The sequence below is a fragment of the Hippocampus comes genome, unplaced genomic scaffold (genome assembly GCF_001891065.2).
Source record: "Hippocampus comes isolate QL1 unplaced genomic scaffold, H_comes_QL1_v1.1 scaffold105, whole genome shotgun sequence".
In the NCBI taxonomy this organism is placed as follows: Eukaryota; Metazoa; Chordata; class Actinopteri; order Syngnathiformes; family Syngnathidae; genus Hippocampus; species Hippocampus comes.
The window spans coordinates 1,931,351-1,951,209 of NW_017806235.1; the positions used below are offsets into that span (position 1 = coordinate 1,931,351).

A 19,859-nucleotide genomic window follows, 5' to 3' on the forward strand; every position below is an offset into this window, starting at 1 on the left:
AAAATGTCCATTCATCTTAGGAAGGCAGGAAGCATCTCTCCACACCCACACGCCAAAAATGAACCCACTTTGAATTGAATCTGAATTTACATAAATAAATTGTTAGTCATGTTGGGATGCATCATTTCTCTCCTCCTCTTTGCCGCCCCATGTCTCAGCTGTTAAAAGACATCAGTCAAAAACAGAGGGACTCTCGTCAGCAGAAGCAGGTGGACCTGCGCCGCGCTTACATCACAGCCCGCTTCACACCTGCCACCCTACCAGCCTTCTTTACCCTGGGGGACCAGCTGGACTACGGAGGCTTCGAGAACCGCGCATTAGAGCCCGGGCAGGAATACGTCTTCTTCATCCTGGCTGAACTCAACTCTACAACCGGGGTATGAAAGCTGACATGTCACATCACTTTTTCTCACTTTCCTTGTGACCCCGCCCTCCCCTTCCCACCACCATCCAGCGGGTTGTCACGATGCATCGAGACCAATATGGCCTCACAGCTGCGACGATAACATTTGCGTCAGTCAAGGTGTAGCCGGTAAAAGCAATAACCTTCATCTATTACCATCAACAGCACTAATACAGATTGAGTGGCGGCGGGAGAGATGTTGCCTCTTTGTGCGCCACTACTCGATGTGAGCAATGGAATTGGAAAAGACATAAATATTCTGACTTGTGTATTTTGTAGGGTGGATTTCAGCCTCGGGCTGCTCTCTGAAAGGCCATCTGAGCTACAAAAAAAAAAAATACTTGATGGTGTTCTAGCACTGTAAACTTATACGCATTTTTAATGAAACAACTTATACATTGTCCAAAATGGCTGCATTTTGTTTTTTTTATGACTTTGTTATATTAACACACCTACCATGTCCTCCGTTAAGCTACTAAAATTTGCTTTCAAACGCAATCGTGTAACTTTTGAACTTGTTAGGTAGGTAGGTAGGTGGAGCTTAATTGGTAGATAGATCAATCATTGGTTCTTCTTGTGACAGATATTAGTTTGTCATACTGTACTGACATCCTGCTTTTGTACTTGAACAAAGGGTACTGGAAGGTACTTTATAAATATGGATTTAAAAACAGAGTAGTGCACTCTTCGTACTTTGTTAATATGCAAAAAAAAATCCAGAATTAGTTTTTTCATTGACATTGCATCGTCAAAGACAGCAACAAGATGCATAAGAATATTTATCGAATGGCTATTTTTTTACATATTGCACTTGTTTGCCTATCAACAGAAGATGTACGTAGCCAGTCCTTACACGGATCCGGTGATCGCCCCGGATTCAGACCCCCAACCTCTGGATGCGGGTGACGGTCTCATCTGGGTGGTGGGACCGGTACTCGCAGTGGTTTTCATCATCTGCATCGTCATCGCTATTTTACTCTACAAGAAGTGAGTGGAATAGAAAAGCACCGTGAAAATATTGTAGCCATGAATGATATTGTTAAAGTTACTCGCCATACTCGTACTACCCTTTGACAATCTGCGATGTGTGACGTGTATTTAAAAAAAAAGGAGCTCTGAGAAGTATTCTGGAACCAGCCAGTGTGTCCCTCTGGGACTGCTTTTGCCCTGTGGTTGTAGTTTCTTCTTGCAGGAATATTGAATTATACTTCAGTTTATCCGGGTTTTCCAGATATTTAAGTAATTCCTGATAACAGAAACTAATAACAGGCTACAGAAACGGGCGAAGCATGATGAAAAAATAAAACCTGACTCCCAGGACAGAAAAGAAAATGAAAATTTGAAATGAGACACAAAGTCAGATAGTAGATGCAGAATACATTTTATGAAACGCAACAGTAACCTGCTCACAACATGCAATTTTTTTACTATGTCGGGATAATTTTATTTTCAAAAACAATTGTTTTTATTTAATTTTGCACAATGAATCTATTTGAATGCTGAATAAACAGCTATGTTAAATACAAATAGATTCTGGATCTACAGCTTGGAACTTCATTTGCACCAAAATGTATTTAATTCTTCCACTAAGTTTAGTGCGTCTTACATAACAAACATTTTGTAGCTAGCTTCAATTTGTAATTTTTGCCGAATCATTGCTTAAAGCACAAACACATACTTTTTGGTTGCTCGGGAAACGTGTTCCAGTTTGAAGTGCGCTCAGCCTTCATTCTGCTGCATGCCGTCCAGCTTTTGAATACTAATGCAGCATATTGATTTTCTTCTGTCTGTTTCCTTCCTTTTCTTTTCCTTAATTATTCCTTCCCTGGCTCTTGTTTTACTGGAAACAGCAAACCTGACAGGTACGATTACACCAATGTCAAGCTCTTATTTTTACCCTTGTTCCTGAAGCAATTACAGAACATAACACCACGCTATTGTACTTGCACATAAAATGTCACATTTGCTCATGTATGTGCATTAAGTCACCGTTGCTAATGCTAATGGGGTGTCAGTGCTGAATCTAATTTTCCCTGGCTGGATTTTTTTTTTTTTTTTTTTTTTTTGCGTGTGCTAAATGCTCCCTTCATAAATGCAGCAAGCGCAAGGAGTCTGAGCCAGGAACCAAAAGTCTTCTGAGTAATGCCGAGATGATGGCCCATCACCCAACAGACCCCGTGGAGATGAGACGAATTAACTTCCAGACTCCAGGTATGGAACACGGACCCAAACATATATTTTCTTTCCGGCAAGTCACACCCACATCACCACCAATTCAGTCTTCAGTGGCCGTAACATACAGTGCATGTATTCATATTCATTTAAGAAAAAAAAAAGGGGGGGGAGGGGGGAGAAATGAAAAATGACCAGGTTGCATAATTACGCTCACGCTTTTGGGGGCATGACTACTCCCAGTCCGTCAGTTTGTGACGCCATCTCCTGTGGACGACCCTCTTCAGAGCATCCCACAGTCGTTCGATGGAACGGTTGATAATTCCCTATTCCGAGTCCTTCAATGTCGGCCTCTAGGCAGCCTCCCTACCCAGTTTTCCTTCTTGTTTTTTTCATTAATTTTGGAAGGACCTCAACTGGCCAACTTACTTGGTGCCCCATTGTACAAACCTGCCAATGAACATACTGGACATATTTTTTAAACTGTAGAATACTCACACAAGCACAGGCGCAATCCATGCCTGTATTTCAAACACAGAACCTTCTTGCTGTGGGACAACAGTACGAGCCGCCCTTGATAAGCGAGCAAATCAGCCTGTCGCCTTGAGGTCAGCTTGGCCACGAACGTCGGGACTGAGTCAGCACAGTGTGGGCAAAAAAAAAAAAAAAAAAAAAACAGAAGCATGTCCAGCCACTGGCGTCGCAAGCCGCAGCTTCCCCGAACAGTCGGAAATTAAAGGATTGCACCCTGTCAGTCTTTGACCACTAACTTTTGATGTCACTTCAAATATGAAGTGGTACAAGTGAACGTTGACTCATCCGACCAATTCATCTCGCCAAACGAGACCCTGCTGTGGAGTAAGTACATCGCTTCCTCCTTTCTCGCTGTGCGATCCAACAGCACTGCCGGTGACGTGCCGTATGGCACCACCAGCCCTGTCGCTTCCTCCATGCGACATCCCAAATAAGCATAAGCCTTTCACGAACCAGTGATGCGCACGATGACCTTGTTGGAAATGCGCTGCGTTTCCATGGCGAAGATCTGAAGATGAAGGTTTTAAGCTTTTTTCTATGCAAAGTGACGACGATAAAATAAAGCACCTCAGCTGCTCTCTTCCATCATGAGAATTTTTTTTTTTTTTTTTTTTGCTGCTCTCGTTTGACAGCAGCCTTGAAGTGCCCTCCTTTCATCCCTTGAGATTTGTGCCTCGGAGATGCCCCGGATAGATGAAAATTTGTTTCCCACCGATGATGTCTGAGGTCATTTAAGGCATGAGAGGCACATCGTGTTGTGATTACTTGTGGGTGCCGCAGAAGCCGATGACTGCTGGAATTGGCGTTTCTTTACGTGACGTGCAAAATACGCATCTGGCTGCATTTGGCAGTAAGAGCCCAATGATGAGAATGCAACTGAATCGAAGACCTGGAATTTGATGTTGGCGCTGTGCGTTTGCCAGTTGCGGAGGGACCGGACTCAGGGACGTTGCTTCCTTTTGTGTGCGCGTGTTCAAACTCTCCTAATTAGCGTTGCGTCTGTGTTTGTTTTGTCGGCTCGGCTGCTTCTCTGATGGCACATGAAGCAATTTATCAAAGTAAAACCATCTCAAAACAAACACAGCTCACCATGTCCACGCGCACGGCTCAACATTGATTTTCTGCCTCGCCGTCTTCCTTAATGATATGTGATGTTCCATGCCTGTGCAATTATCCTCACATCTTCGTATGAGTGATGGTGACCCGCGGTAATTTGGGCTATTCGGACAAAGCCAAGGCGACCTCTGACCCGTTCGCTCCGTCGCGCGCTTGTTGTCACGCAGGGATGATGAGCCATCCTCCCATTCCCATCAGCGAGCTGGCTGAGCATATCGAGCTGATGAAAGCCAACGACAATCTCCGACTTTCCCAGGAATACGAGGTGAGACGCCGATTTTGTTTTATGGGGATTAATGGGTGCGTCGTTGTTGTTAGCGCAACCCAGAGGCTCCTCAAGGGGTGGATAAGCGATGACGATTTAAAGGGCCTACGATTGGGCCCGTGACTCGTTTAGCTAAAACATGTGAAAGACGTGACTTGACTTTGACTTGAACTGCATAATTTGACAAGTTTACATTGGACAATCTGCATTTTGAAGTTGGTGTGCCATTTGTTTTGTTTTTGAAAGAAAATTTTTTTTTTTGGTTTGGTCTGTGCAAACCTAGTAGCTAGCTCACCTGTTTGCTAATGGAGTAATTATGGAGGGAGACTTTGACCTGTGCAGTCAAGGATTACATTTGGACAAATTTATTTTTGGTAAAATCTCAGAATAGTGAACAGCAAAGTGCAACGTTAGCAACTCAAACAGAGGAGACACAACAACTACGACGTTAAAACAAAACCCTCAAAGACAGGTAAAGTTAATGTCACAGTTTAGCTAAACAAGAGCCGGTCAAAACATAGCAAGCTTCATGACAGTTGTGTGTTTGGTTGAGAGGACAACAAAGCCATCGGCATCAGGAAGATTAGTTTGGGAGTAGTGAAAAAAACGAGATGATTGTTCATCTGATCGCACTGACACTGAGTGCAAAGCGGCTAGCGTGCAAAGAGTGTTTGAGTTGACTTTTGACTTGCTTAACGAAATGGCATGACTGGACATGCTTGAATTTTGCCACAATAATTTGAGGCTTTTTGAAAAATTGAAGGTTAAGACTACTTTCTTCGGCGACTTTGCTTTCACCTCTGGCGCTGAGTTCTATTACATCATGGTTCGAGTGCAGGTTAATTTGCTTTGCTTGACTTCCTGTAAAATAAAATGTTGAGGTGAACCGTGTATTTTACCTGAGGCGAGGTCCCCCAGAAAAAAAAAAGGCGGGGTTCACTGTAGTGTTTATTTTAAGTTGCTACCACAGACAATAGGACGCCATCTAAAAGAAAACGCCGCCACCCACGATTCTAATAGCAAAACACAAATAGATAGTATAAAAGTAGACAAGTTATTGCTCTTGGTAAAATGTGCTCTCTAAGTGTTCCGGGCCATAGGTGTTAAGCCTTTTAAGCCATCTCTTCATAAAGCAAAAGCTATTTAATATGTGTATCATCACTATGTCCAGACAAACTTATGATTTATTCAGAGGTGCGTTTCAAAACATGTCTGCTTTATGAAGCTCACTATCATTCCACATCAACAAATCCACCGTTAGATTACGTCTACGAGCGCTCTTTTATCCAATTTGCTTCCTTTTCTCCAGTCCATTGACCCCGGGCAGCAATTCACTTGGGAGCATTCCAACTTGGAGGTCAACAAGCCCAAAAACCGCTATGCTAATGTGATAGCGTACGACCACACCAGAGTCATCCTGGCACCCATAGAAGGTAAGCGCACGAGCTGGCAAAGGAGGGGCCACGCGGAGGATGTTAAAGAGATTGGGGAAGAGGAAGAGACAGGCTGATGGATGAAACGTGAAATTGCAGACATGGCTCCGGAGCCAAACAAACAAACAACGCAAACGTGTTCAAATACAGCCACCACAGGAGAGATTTGATGTGAAAATTCATGAGCGTACAGTTTTTTGTTTGATTCTCATCCACCAATCCCTTACAACAGAAATGTCAAATTCGTTTCCGTCATGGCTGCCCTCAGAGGACCGAATGAAACCGAAAACAACAAATTCCTTTTCTCCTCTTGAAATGATCAGAGTTTTCTCTGGATTTGATTATTGTTCATTCCTCCCACTAATTCTTTTGAAATGACACGGACAATATCATAACAAACCATTATTACTGCTGTACTATTGTACATTAAAAAAAAAGTGCTCATTATATTTGATTTAATGGTGTATTTGTATGAGGTTAGCGCATGCGCCTCGCAGTAGAGAGGTCCGTATTTTTCAAGTTTGTCATACAGTACGCCCCATCAGACGCTGCACTGTCAGACGCCAACGCTCCCCCAAATGTGTCTTGTTTGCAGGCGTCCTGGGAAGCGACTACATCAACGCCAATTACATTGACGGCTACAGAAAGCAGAATGCCTACATCGCCACCCAGGGGCCACTGGCTGAGACATTTGGTGACTTCTGGAGAATGGTGTGGGAGCAGCGGGCGGCCTCTGTTGTCATGATGACACGCTTGGAGGAGAAATCGCGGGTACTTTTGCTACGCGCAACATAGCATTTTATATGCGGTGCACTAATCCCCGCTTACAAAAAAAAAAAATGCAAGTCATTGATGCAGAAAACAGTTTAATCTATTTTCTTATACTCCCGTTGAAAAGGAAGTAGCTTACAGGTGAGTTGATATGAAGAAAAAAAAAAAAAATCCGCAAAGACACATAGAGATGCGGGCTCGGAATCGAGGTAACTTCCTTGAAAAAAAATTGGCCGAATGACAGCATTTATCTGGAAAAACCTGCAAGTCGGCTCGCTCGGATCTCGAGGCACCGCTGTACTTCCTTAACACCAAGGTGGTGTACTTTCCCTTTTAGAGAGATTATGGCAATTTCCTGTGGCATCATATGGCATTTCAAAAATAAAATAAAATACATGGGCATACCCCCCCCCCACACACACACAAAATGAATGTGAAAAGGTGAATATGAGGAGGATACATGTACCATTGTTGAATGGGAATTTAATGATTTTGCGAATTCAAGTCATGCACCTTTTTTTTTTTTTTTGTGTTTAGATAAAGTGTGACCAGTACTGGCCTAGTCGGGGCACAGACACATATGGGACAATCCAGGTAACCCTGCTGGACACCATGGAACTGGCAACATTCTGCGTCCGCACCTTCTCCCTCCATAAGGTGAGAATGAGCTTTTTCCCCTTTCTTTAAACAGGCAGTCATAACCATGCAAAACAAAGGAAATGGAAGCTCTCCACTGCAAAGCACTCAACAAACATGACAAATTTGTAGCAGATGCTGGACTTAAACATGTGATATTTTGCTGCGATAAAATGCTGTCGGTTACTGATGTTATCAAGAATGTTAAGGCTGGGCATGTTTTGCACATATGAAAATAATGCAAATCCACCCCCAGGATATGAGCTGTTTTGCAACTATTTTCTGGGTGTGTCTTTGAGCTAAAAAAAAAAAAAAAAAGAAAAAAAAAAAAGAGGCCATTAGCCTGGCCTTCATGGTGAGTCAAAGCAGGGCTGCATCCCTCTCTGGGGTGATGAGATTTGACCACTGTTGGAAGAAGAGCGCATCTCGGCACGTCAAACGAGCCTGTGTAACTGTGGCCTACTTGCAAACACAGAAACTAGGCCAACTGTGGATTTTAAGTGAAGTATATATTCTATTTCGACATTTGTAGCGTCAAACTGAGAATTCTTTGAAAATGGGTAAAAAAAAATATCTATGTCGTAGAACTCCAGTGTGCCAGCTAAACACAGTCATTAGCAATCTTTTATAGATTGTATGTCAAAATGGATCTTTCTTTTTATTAAGATGACCAAGTCTTTATTATAGAGGCTTGTTATGATTTTTTTTTTTTTTTTCGAGGAGAGGCTCTTGGAGCTTCTTGAGTTTGCAATTTGAGTCCTGGAAGCGCCCATCATTTGTTTGCTATTCACTATAAAACGTATAAATCAACTTATTCAGTGCATGCCATTTTCACACCCTTTTTTTTTTACTCTACCACTTGAAGAAATTTAAAAAAATACATAAAGTTGTACCTTGGTGTTGAATCCCTGGATTCTTCAAAATCATGAAAAATAAAACATCCTTGGCATTAACCCTTTCATGCACATTGTAACCTGATCACATGATAAGCTGTCCACTGCAGTAACCACTTTCCCTGAAAGGGTGAAATGCGTTTACTCGTTCATATCTAGTTGTGACATGTGTTTTTCACTTGCACCCCAAAGCTCAATAATCTTTAGTGCACAGAGATATTTTAAGCAAAAGATTATTTCTCTCACCGTCTCCCATCAGAGTGGCAGCAGTGAACGACGAGAGGTCCGTCAGTTCCAGTTTACCGCCTGGCCAGATCACGGCGTTCCGGAGTACCCGACCCCATTCCTCAACTTCCTGCGACGGGTCAAGGCCTGCAACCCTCCGGATGCCGGGCCCATTATCGCGCACTGCAGGTAGTGCCGCAAACCCAACAGAAAGGTGCCGTTGTCCACCCTGATGCGTCCTGACCTTCGTCTTCCCTTTCAGCGCCGGCGTCGGCCGCACCGGCTGCTTCATCGTCATCGACGCCATGCTGGAGCGCATCCGACACGAGCGTACCACCGACATCTACGGTCACGTCACACTGATGCGTTCCCAGAGGAACTACATGGTACAAACCGAGGACCAGTACAGCTTCATCCATGAGGCGCTGCTGGAGGCCGTGGCCTGCGGGAACACCGAGGTGGCCGCCAGGAGTCTCTACTCGTACATGCAGAAGCTGGCGAAGGTGGAGAGCGGCGAGCATGTCACTGGCATGGAGCTGGAGTTTAAAGTACGCTCCCAGAAACAGATGCACAATATGATTCTTGCTTTTGGTACAATGTCCAACATCACACGAATGTCTTCCATCAGCTTCGTTATTGAACTCCGAGGTCACCGTTTGAACCTTTTCTTGGACCAATTTGTAAATGAGTTGAAAAAAAATGAGAAAAAAAGTAACATTTCCATGTGGAATTACATATCTTAATAATAAAATAATTTCTTCTTGTGATTTAATTGTACTTTGTAGAACACCGATGTCAAACTCAAGGCCCGGGGGCCAGATTTAGCCCACCACATCATTTTATGCGGCCCGTGAAAGCAAATCAAACATGTCAACTTTCGTGATTCTTGCTCAAATCTGGACTAAAATTTCAACTTCTCATTTGTAATCAATTAAGAGATATTGTAAACATTTCTTGTCACCAAACCACTCAATACGTAACTTATACAATAGTCGAATAAACCATTCTTCCTGACTTCTTTATGTAGTTTCAGTCATACAATGTGGCCCGTGACAAAAATGAGTTTGACACCCCTGGTGTAGAATATATAACATCATAGAGAATTAAGCCATGTAGGTGTGCAATTGTTTCTGACGAGTACAATTTATCCCAAAATTTTAAATAAAATGAACAGAGTAAGTGTACCTCGTGTTTACCTACGTCTGCATTTAGCTCCATCGCACTTTTTAAACTCATATTTGTCTTCTCTGCGCAGCGACTGGCCAACACCAAAGCCCACACGTCCCGCTTTGTCACAGCCAACCTCCCCTGCAACAAGTTCAAGAATCGGCTCGTCAACATCATGCCCTACGAGACCACCCGTGTGTGTCTCCAGCCAATCAGAGGCCTGGAGGGATCTGACTACATAAACGCCAGCTACATTGACGGTTACAGGTATGTTTACATGAGGGGAAACATTAATACAACTTGGCCTCTTGTCCTCCGCCGATCGCTTGACGAGTGAATGGATTGGAAAGGTTTTCACCACAGTGCTTGCGCCTGTCACATCACGTCAGCCTTACCGTTACCGCTGCACGGCACTGTCCGCGTCAAAAGACGGAGGCTGAAAAATGATTCAGGCATCCAGACTGCTTGGAGACACACGCTTTGACTGTTCCACTTCTTGAGAAAAGAAAAGTTGCGCTCGAAAAAGTACCGCATAGTATGGACACTCACTGGCCATAATATTAGGTACACCTGCAGAATCTAATCAGGAACAAAAAGACCAACAAAAATATAATAATAATCAGCTTTTGTAAAGCGTGTAGGAGATCACTACCTGATGTTGTACCCGATGTTTGTATTCTCGTTGGTCTCATTTTAGGGAAGGTTCTGGACTACTTGTTTACTGGGGTAAATGTTGCAATGTTGTGTGCATGCAGGCAGCAGAAAGGCTACATCGCCACCCAGGGTCCACTGGCAGAGACCACAGAAGACTTTTGGAGGATGCTGTGGGAGCACAACTCAACTATTGTGGTCATGCTCACGAAACTGAGGGAGATGGGCCGGGTAAGGATGCAGACAACTAAATCCAGTGGCTTGGTTCAGGCTCTAGTCCCCCCCTCCCCCCCCCACCCACACCCCAATTCAGACTGGCTCAGTGAGGTAAGGTTTCCAGGATCCAAGCGCAAAAATATTCAGGTACTAATGGGAGCTCATTAGTTTAGCATACATTAGCTACACCTGCGCAATCTAATGGGATCCACTACAAAAGCTCTGTCAGCAATTCTACCTCTAAAAACACGATGACCGCGCATTTATTCTTTTGATTGACTCTTTCAAAGAGCTGTTATTGTACAATCCGGTTATTGTTGTACTCCGAGCGAGAAATGGGCTTTCGCTGTTAAAACGACGCCAAACAAATCATGCCAGTGACTCACTGTTGGTGACACCTGACGGGATAAGCCATAGGGTCACAACAACAATAGTGTTGAGCGACATTCAAATGAGGATTAAGTGCAGTTCTACACGATTGCAAACGACAACCGCAATGAAGATCTTTATCCTGCACACTAGAGCATTTTTTTTAAATGTACTATTTATGGATGCAAGCACTTTTCTTTCATTGAACGGTTTGATTTTTTACAATTTTGAAGGCTCCTTGTATATTCATGCCAATTCTTTTAATTGTTCAAATTTGGCAGTGACGTCATCGACACTCTTCACTTGCTTTTATAAAACTAACTACAGTGTATACTTAAAGCGATAATGTCCTTTTTTTTTCATCTTTGTCAATTATATCATACTTGAGCTTTTGGTGTGTTTTTTTTTTTTTGTGTGATGTATTTATTCCAGTATTGCTCTATGTCCGTTCGTAAGGAAGAACAAACAACAATCCTTAGAGGATTGTAATTTAATTTCCTTCATTACATGATACTTGGTGACCTTTTTTTCATTTTTTTTATTTTTATTTTTTGCACTCAAGAAATACTCCAGACACTTAAAAAAACTAAAACTAATACTGAAACCCATTACAAAATTAAAAACTATCATTTCAAAAAAAATAATCCAAATAGATTATAACCGTGTCCTACAAAACCCACGAATAACATCCAACCTTTGTGTGTGTGTCTTGTCTCAGGAGAAGTGTCACCAGTACTGGCCGGCTGAACGCTCCGCCAGGTACCAGTACTTTGTGGTGGACCCCATGGCCGAGTACAACATGCCCCAGTACATCCTGCGGGAATTCAAAGTAACAGATGCCAGGGTGAGTTTATGTTTCGCGTGTTTCAATTCACCTCCGCATCTTCAAACAGCAGCATTAACACCACCTCGACTATTGCTTCCGTGTTCCCCAATCTATCAACGCTGTACGGCGTCGGCGGCCCAAAGCGATTGTCCTATCGACCCGCAAAGCCGCGTTACCTCATTTGTATGTGAGCGGGCGGATGACGGCAAGCCACCTGAGATTGTTCGTTCAGCCGCACCGTCGGATAAATAGCCGACAGCTCATCCGCGCTTGTGACTGCACGTCCACGCGCGTGTCCAAGTGCCAGTCATAGATAACTCCAGCAAAGCCTGCCCTGCCCAGACGCCACATGGACAGATGCTGTATTGATCTCCATTAAAGGGGAGTCAGAAAGGCTGACCGGAGGAGAAAAGATGTTATTGCCTCCAGAGTGCCTGACAACCGCAGACGTTTCGGTGGGAAGTTCACCGCAGCCGCTGATCCAGGGTCAGATAACTGTAATCATTCCAAGCCAAAAAAAAGGAAATGGCCGGCCAGTGTCTCGCGGGCCAGTCAGTGTAACTAGAATTCCATTTTTTTAATACTCGTGACATGCAGTAACGCTGTGTTTCCTCAAATAGATGCTGTGCCCTCATAAATTAGTCATGCACAGTGTTTCTCAACAATTATCCAGCCAAGGCAAGAAGTGAGGTGTGTGGACAAAAATATGACCATATTTCCCGTACTATAAGGCACTTATAGGCGCACCTTCAATGACTGGCCTATTTTGTCACTGTTTTCATACATGCACCGCATTATAAGGCACATAGAATAGAAGCCACAATAGTGGCTGCGGTTGCGTTGTGCATCCACTAGATGGAGCTACGCTAAAGAGAATACAATACAAGACAGCTTTATTAATATCGAGCTTTCACAACCGCTGCAGCTTTAACTAAGCACTTTACAGCACATTTAAAATAATACGTTCAAGAAATCAAAGTATTGATCCATATATAAGGCGCATCAGATTATAAGCCTCATTGTCGGCTTTTGAGAAAATGGAATGCTTTCTGGTGCGCCTTATAGTGTGGAAAATACGGTACTCAAGTAGTCCACCAAATATTTACTTCAGTAAGAGTTAAATTAAATGGGGCTCAAAATACTCAAGTACTGAGTAACTGGGGAGTAACTTCTTAAATAATGCATGAATCTTAAACAGGCAAAATTATCAAATAGGAATATGCTAATTCAAATATTGCCCAACAGTATCACTTTAAACTAATATGTATGTTTTTTTTTATCATATAATAACCTACAACAGATTCAGTCATAATAAATGGCCTCAAATGAACCTTCTTTGATTGCGCATGGAAAACAGCACGGAGGCTTCCCAGGCAGAGGTGATTATTTATACAACTACATCATTTTATTATATTCGACAGGTGGATTCGCCCACATTTATCATCAACGCTAGCATCTGTTTCACCGCTCAAAAACAATTTGAGTCCTGCCAACTTAATATCTTTATCTTCGACGCTGCACATACATCGCAGTTTGCCGTCTTCCACTGCTCATTTTGAATGCGCACGACCTTGGCTGACGGTGAGGAGAAGAGAGCTCAAATGGGTTTGAGTGGGTAGGATTAAACCATCATTTGCCGTGCATCTAGCTAACGCGGACCGAAACAGCCGCTTGTACATTTGTATGGTTTAAATTAAGTTGTAGGTTGAAATGTAAATTCTGTGAGTCGTGCTATCAAATTCTCACCCTCAGGACGGCCAATCGCGAACAGTCCGTCAGTTCCAGTTCACTGACTGGCCCGAGCAAGGTGTGCCCAAATCCGGTGAAGGCTTCATCGATTTCATTGGCCAAGTGCACAAAACGAAGGAGCAATTTGGCCAGGATGGACCGATCAGTGTTCATTGCAGGTAAGATGTCGCGCACGACCGCCCTCCTTCAGACGTTGGGAATCCGGTTAAACTATTTTGGCTGCAGTGCTGGCGTGGGTCGCACGGGGGTCTTCATCACTCTGAGCATCGTGCTGGAGAGGATGCGCTACGAAGGGGCAGTGGACATTTTCCAGACTGTCAAAATGCTGCGGACACAGAGACCAGCCATGGTGCAGACTGAGGTACATTGACGTGTTTTCTCAGAGCAGCATTCACAATTTCGTGTGGACAGTACGTGGGTTTGTTTTTTTTCTTTTGAATGAAGCAAGCTGGTCCTTAATCACAGTGAGGGTGAAGGGGCCCTGAGGCAGACATCCGCAGCAAATCCCCCCCATACGAACCCCTATTCCCAAACATGATGGGATAAAGTTTGATATTTCTTGTCTTGCGACAGTTGCATCCAGAAGTATTGGAACAGTGATGCCAATGACTTTATTTTTGCCGTTCACTAAAACTCCATTTGTACATTTTTTTCTGACCGAGTTGTGGCGGAAAATTATGCTTTGTGGTTGTTCATATGCAAAAAGGCAAATGGAAAATTGAGTAGTTAGCATGATTGCAATGTTATTCCATCTGACCATTTTTGACTTTGCTAGTGTGTGAATGGGAATAAAGCAGGTTAATTTTACACAAATCCAAGTACATTTTATGTATTTCCAAATTTGTAAACCTGAAAAAAATATATGTATCGGTGTGTTGGTATCAGAGCACCAAGTACCGAGTATGAGTCCTGTCCCACAGTATCGGCGGCGCCAATACCATTATCTAAGATGACAGTTTTTATTTCTCTGTGTGCTCATGTCGTGACTTATCTCACCAAACTTAAAAAATAACAACAATTTTAATTTTATCATTCAAAATGATTGTCTTGTCTCATGCAGGATGAGTACCAGTTCTGCTACCAGGCCGCTCTGGAGTATTTGGGTAGCTTCGACCACTATGCAACATAATCGACGACACGACGGCAAAGAAGGAGCAAAAGACAAAGAGGAAAGATCTACACTAACAAGGACAAGAACAAAAAAAAGATGGAAAAAAACAAACCCTTCAACAAATCTGTGTCTAACTACAGCCACGCTCTTTCCGCTAAAGAGCTGCGCTGGACTCTCCATGTGTAATCCATATACTTACCTCAGTGTTCCAAGTGTGAAGGACGTATAATAATACATATGTGTCGTGGTCAGCTATCTCCAATACCAGTGAAATACAAGAACAGGAATTTATGATTCTCTCGATGTATACGTACTAAAAGAAATACACACAAAGAGCCTGGATATTTGCTGCACCCTTCATGGGCTTTTTATCCTCAACTTTGTATCTATTGGTTTTGGTGTACTCCTGGGTTACAAGAGTGCAAAAGGTCAACGTTTCTATGTGTACGTGAGTCTCTTTCCAAGGCGTCTAACTGATCATTACGAAAGCAGGTGGTTCGCTTCTGCCTCACTTGGGACTCGACCGCCCCGCTAGAGAGACGGAGCGGAAGTTCCGAATACCCGATGCACAGTGCCAACACGAGCCAATCAACAGTGGCCCACAAACAGGAATTGTGATGTCAGGCCAAGAGAGACTCCAAGAGAATATTCCGGACCGGGCTGGCCGCCATCGTCCGTCGCCTTCGACAAAGCTTGCTTGCTCTTTGCTTGTATTGGTCCTTCATCATCCTACTGCTCCTCTTCTTCATGCCAGGCCCGTTTTGTCAGATCCAATGGGCGCTTGTTGACAGGGATGCTCTTAAAAGACGTTTCTTATTATGTCTCATGTTTTGTGTGCGTGTGTGTGTGTGTGTGTGTGTGTGTGTGTGTGTGTGCGTGCGTGTGTATTTGGGTTTTTTTTTTCATTATCATTGCCTTATGCTGATTTGTGTTTTTTTTTAACATGCTGCTTTGCTCACATGCTTTTAACTACTATTATTGTACACGTTCTTAAAATGAAAATGAAAGTCCCTCTCAAGCACACCTACTTGAAGTGCACCACATTGCAATTTAATCTCACCGGATGGTAAACAAGGAGGGGGGTAAAAAAAATGTTGACATACAGTGGTGCCTTGAGATACGAGTGATTGGACTGACAAGTCTTCGGAGAAACCAGTGTTCATTTGGATAGTTTGGGGGGGGGGGGGGGGGGGGGGGGGTGCGGGCAAAAACTCATTTCACAACAACCAGTAGTTTGGCGGATCATGGACACTTCTTAAAAAAAATACTCTTAAAGTAAACATAAATTATACATGTATTTCAAAACAACCAGTAGCTTCACTTTAGATAAATCAATTTAGCTTAATGCTAAAAAACAATGTCAAAAGCCATACACCGGCTAACAAATAGCAGTGTTGTAATCCTTTAACTGATGTCAACACAAATGTAGCCACCAGTGCTTCTACTCATGAGCTTGTTTATCTGTGGGTTAAGTAGAAGCACTTGTGGCTAAAGCCAAACTATGGCATGTTTTTTTTTTCTGGGCCTGGATTTGCCACCTTTGTTGCAATTATGTAGACAGACACAAAAACTGAAAGCACAGTTTCTTTATCCTCAGCCAAAAACCTGACTTGTGAAAGTCTTCTGAATGTCTCTTCATGACGATATTATACTGCCCCCTGGTGGCCATGTCACACACCAAAATGAGTCACAATGAATTAATCATTTTTACATTTCATGACTCTGTTTCCGTTTTTATTTTTGTTTGTTTCTTTTTTTTTGGGGGGGGGGTACTTTATTAATATTTTCAATATTCGTGTTGATTTACAAGCATGGTCACGGAACAAATTAAAACCATATCTCAATGCACCACTGCACTAAAATTCTCTCCACGTCGCTGAGTTGACCCTCCAGCCATTAAAATTCCATGTACAGAACATCCTGAACCAACTGACATTTCTCCTTGGCGATCGGTTTTAATTTGGCAGATAATCATGACGATCTGATCCCGCGTGGTGTCTTACAGCACAGCGTTGTCAGCACAGCAAACTAATGAGATTTAGCCCAATTTTGTACATACGCTCCAACAAGACGGCCGAGCACAAGATATCACGGCGGTATTGGATGTGATGTAGTTCTTAATGTCGCAAAAACAAGCCTTATCGTGTCATGTTGATTTCATGTGATTTCTTTTTTTAAAGATATTTATGAATCTATTTTGTTACGCTTTCTTTTTATTGATCAATTTAATGTATCTAGCTAGTGACTATAACCAATATGTTTTTATTTCTTGTTTATCTTTTCTTTTGGTGGTGTTTTATGCTTTTTTTTTTTTATTCAAACTTATTTGCTCTATTATGAAATATGCCCTCTGTGCAGGGTGCTCTTTGATACTGATCACTGATGTCCAACTGTTAGCTAGAAATGTATTTTAGAGGAAGTCCTAGTTTAAGTTTACAGCGATGACCTTTCGATGTCCCCACCGCCCTCTCCCATCTCCTCTTTGACCTCCATAGCAACATCTTGAGTAATCATAGCAACAAGGTCACGGGGCATCAGAGGAAACGTTCAGAAGTAGTTTGCTAAAGCACACGGTAGCAGGTGTATTTTTGACAGATGGCTCGGCTGCACACTTTACTCGCCCTTCATTTTTAAAAATTATTCCGATATGAAGTTGATGTGAGGTCTAGAAGTCTTGACAGTGCGTGACATTTATGGAAATACGTAATTCCTTCGCTTTTTAACCAATTGTTGTGTCAAGAGGACTGTTGAGGATGCACACACACACGCACACACGAAGCGTCGTGATAAGATTGTGTGTTTGAGGGTCATCCTCCTTCACTTCTGTACCTGTTCTTTCCTTTCCAAGCATAGATGTAGATATAATATCTTGACTTTGTATTAAAAGCAGATGATTGGATATACAGCACAATGGAATTGGATTTTTTTGTGTTTGCGGAACGTCGTCATTTGTATTGTTGCCCACGAGATGGAGACAAAGATGTTGCCTTGCTTCTTTTGATTTAAGACAAAAGGTTGTGTTGTACTTTTCCACTATACATGCAGTTTAATATACTGGTTTGCAAAAAAAAAAAATAACAATAATAATAATCATATTTATATTTAATTAATTAATTGAAAATACCCACAACTGCAATCTAATAAGATCCAATATAAGAACACATTGAATTGTAATCTATCGATATCCATGTTTTATTTTGCTGATTAAGATTGTAACATGAGTTAGGCAGCAAAATTTGCCATTTATATCCATTTTAAGGGACGGCCATTTTGCGACTTTCTGTCGACTGAAAATGACATCACAACTGCTCAGGACTGAGTTAATTATCAATCGCGGCTCACAGGATTTCTGAGTTTGGTCAAGTAACATTCGTAAACTGAGGCATGATTGGTCATCACCTCATCCCTGATCAAATGTGATGTCATTTTCAGTCAACAGTCACCCTAACAGTTAAATCCAACCGAATTGTACTCGGAATGCGATTCTTTCACCTACCACTAGAGGAAGCTCACATGCTTGACTTTGGGAATCACTGTACAGTATTATGATCATTTTTCAACCGTTTATCCTTTTCTATCCCACATACAAATGTTTTTGTTCCTTATTGATTGTGAAGGTCACATCCGATAATGTACATACTTCCTTAAAACTCATCACACAGGCAACATCACATTTTCACAAAGTCATGTAACATTTCCAATACGCGGGTGGGTCGAGTGATCAAATAAGAGGGTTACGGTTAGCAAAATTTCGCAGAATTGGGTGGTGTAGGCTTGTCAGAGGTCTGTAGTGTCACTATTTGATTTGTTTTATCATTATGTATTAATTTTATTCCTTTTTGTTTTTGTTTTTGCTCTCAAACTTGTGAACCTGATAATGTCAGGCTGAAAAACACCAAAACATGGTGAGATGTGAAAGAAGACAAGCCAAACTCCCCGAATTGATCAAAGAGGTAAAGAAAATGAATGGATTCATTTTGACAACACGTAAACCATTAAATCATCAGCCACAAATACAAAAAAGCAAATTCTACAAAAAAGGCAGAACCTGAGTTCTGCATTCAACAAGAAAAGACAAACCAACAGGTAAGAATCTGGTTAAAGGTGCAGAAAGAGGGATGTCTTGGGCGGTTTACCATTTGAGTGACAATGGTACAACATGGAATTTCCCAACCCCCGAAATCATTTTTTATATCCTCCGTAAACCAGGAAGTTGGCAGCTAACTACAGCAAATAAACAAATACAGTGCGAGGGAGGATTTTTTTTTTCTCTACTCCTATCACCCATTCTTCCCAGAGGCCTCGGAATTTAAATCACATTGCTAAAACAAGAAATCTAATGGTACGTGTCCAATACTTTATCCTATTGTTCTCATTCAACACATTTGTTATTTCACAAATTAACCCCCCCCCCTCCATTTTTTTACACCAAACAGGTAAGGTTTGATTTCTGAGTATTTAAAATTGTCATGCGATTGTGTCACCGTGGTGACAATTACAGAATTCCAATGACATTACGTAAATCCATCTTGGCAACATTTCACTTGGTGAAAACGAAGAATACGCTTGGAGCAGTCTGTAACGCGCGTAGCTTTGAACGTGCTCAACTGACGTTTTTGATGACTTAAAAGAAAAATGAAAAGGGGCAAAAGGCAAGCGCATTTTTCTGTTTCCACTTTGACTCCAAAAGTGCTGAGAATCATTATCAAGATTTAACGCAACGCGCAACACAAACACATTCACACACGCACATTCCACCAATAAAACCATTGGGCTGAAAATAAAAACATTCCGATATCCGAGCTCCAATGCACACACGTCACAGTCTACAAGAGGAAAGTTCAAATGATATAAAATTTAAAAAGTTCAAATTTTGATGCAAAGGAAAAAAAAATCGACCACGATTACAATGTAGTAAAACAATCGTCCAATCAAGTCGTGAGTTTGACCCCACACAACATTGTTCCCACTTCTGGTCGGAAAACGTCCTCGTGTTTATTTGTGAATGTGTTATTTGGATATGCTCTTGTGTTTAGCCTTTTGGTGTGTTGTTGTTGTTGTCTTTTTTTTTCATTATTGCTGTTGTGTTTAGCTTTTTGTGGTTCATTTGAACAATTCGGTTTTTTTTATTCATTTGCTCATGTGTTTAGCGTCTTTTATTGGTTTGTTTCGTGATTTGGGTTTTTTTGGGGGGGTGGTTTTAGATATTTTGTTGTGTTTGGTGGAGTGCTGTTTTGTTTAATTGTGTGTGTGTGTGTGTGTGTGTGTGTGTGTGTGTGTGTGTGTGTGTGGGTGTGTGTGTGTGTGGGGGTGTGTGTGTGG

The 19,859-nt window shown here is 42.2% G+C and overlaps 2 protein-coding genes across 2 annotated transcripts in view; both read left to right on the forward strand.

Annotated features, from left to right (window-relative positions):
* LOC109507311 (receptor-type tyrosine-protein phosphatase S-like) overlaps positions 1-14,636 on the forward strand; it is a 53,811-nt gene extending 39,175 nt beyond the window's left edge. The window contains exons 18-32 of the mRNA XM_019856642.1: positions 98-377; positions 1,233-1,390; positions 2,502-2,614; positions 4,393-4,490; positions 5,800-5,923; positions 6,519-6,694; positions 7,232-7,351; positions 8,483-8,637; positions 8,711-8,996; positions 9,704-9,882; positions 10,371-10,497; positions 11,570-11,695; positions 13,430-13,584; positions 13,652-13,787; positions 14,487-14,636. Of these exons, the coding sequence (XP_019712201.1) occupies positions 98-377; positions 1,233-1,390; positions 2,502-2,614; positions 4,393-4,490; positions 5,800-5,923; positions 6,519-6,694; positions 7,232-7,351; positions 8,483-8,637; positions 8,711-8,996; positions 9,704-9,882; positions 10,371-10,497; positions 11,570-11,695; positions 13,430-13,584; positions 13,652-13,787; positions 14,487-14,555 (2,302 nt within the window). The 3' untranslated portion in view covers positions 14,556-14,636. The remainder of the gene's footprint in view (positions 1-97; positions 378-1,232; positions 1,391-2,501; positions 2,615-4,392; positions 4,491-5,799; positions 5,924-6,518; positions 6,695-7,231; positions 7,352-8,482; positions 8,638-8,710; positions 8,997-9,703; positions 9,883-10,370; positions 10,498-11,569; positions 11,696-13,429; positions 13,585-13,651; positions 13,788-14,486) is intronic.
* Positions 14,585-19,859, forward strand: part of LOC109507324 (GRAM domain-containing protein 3-like) — a 17,790-nt gene continuing 12,515 nt past the window's right edge. Inside the window, exon 1 of the mRNA XM_019856656.1 lies at positions 14,585-15,401. Coding sequence (XP_019712215.1) covers positions 15,331-15,401 — 71 coding nt within the window. The 5' untranslated portion in view covers positions 14,585-15,330. The remainder of the gene's footprint in view (positions 15,402-19,859) is intronic.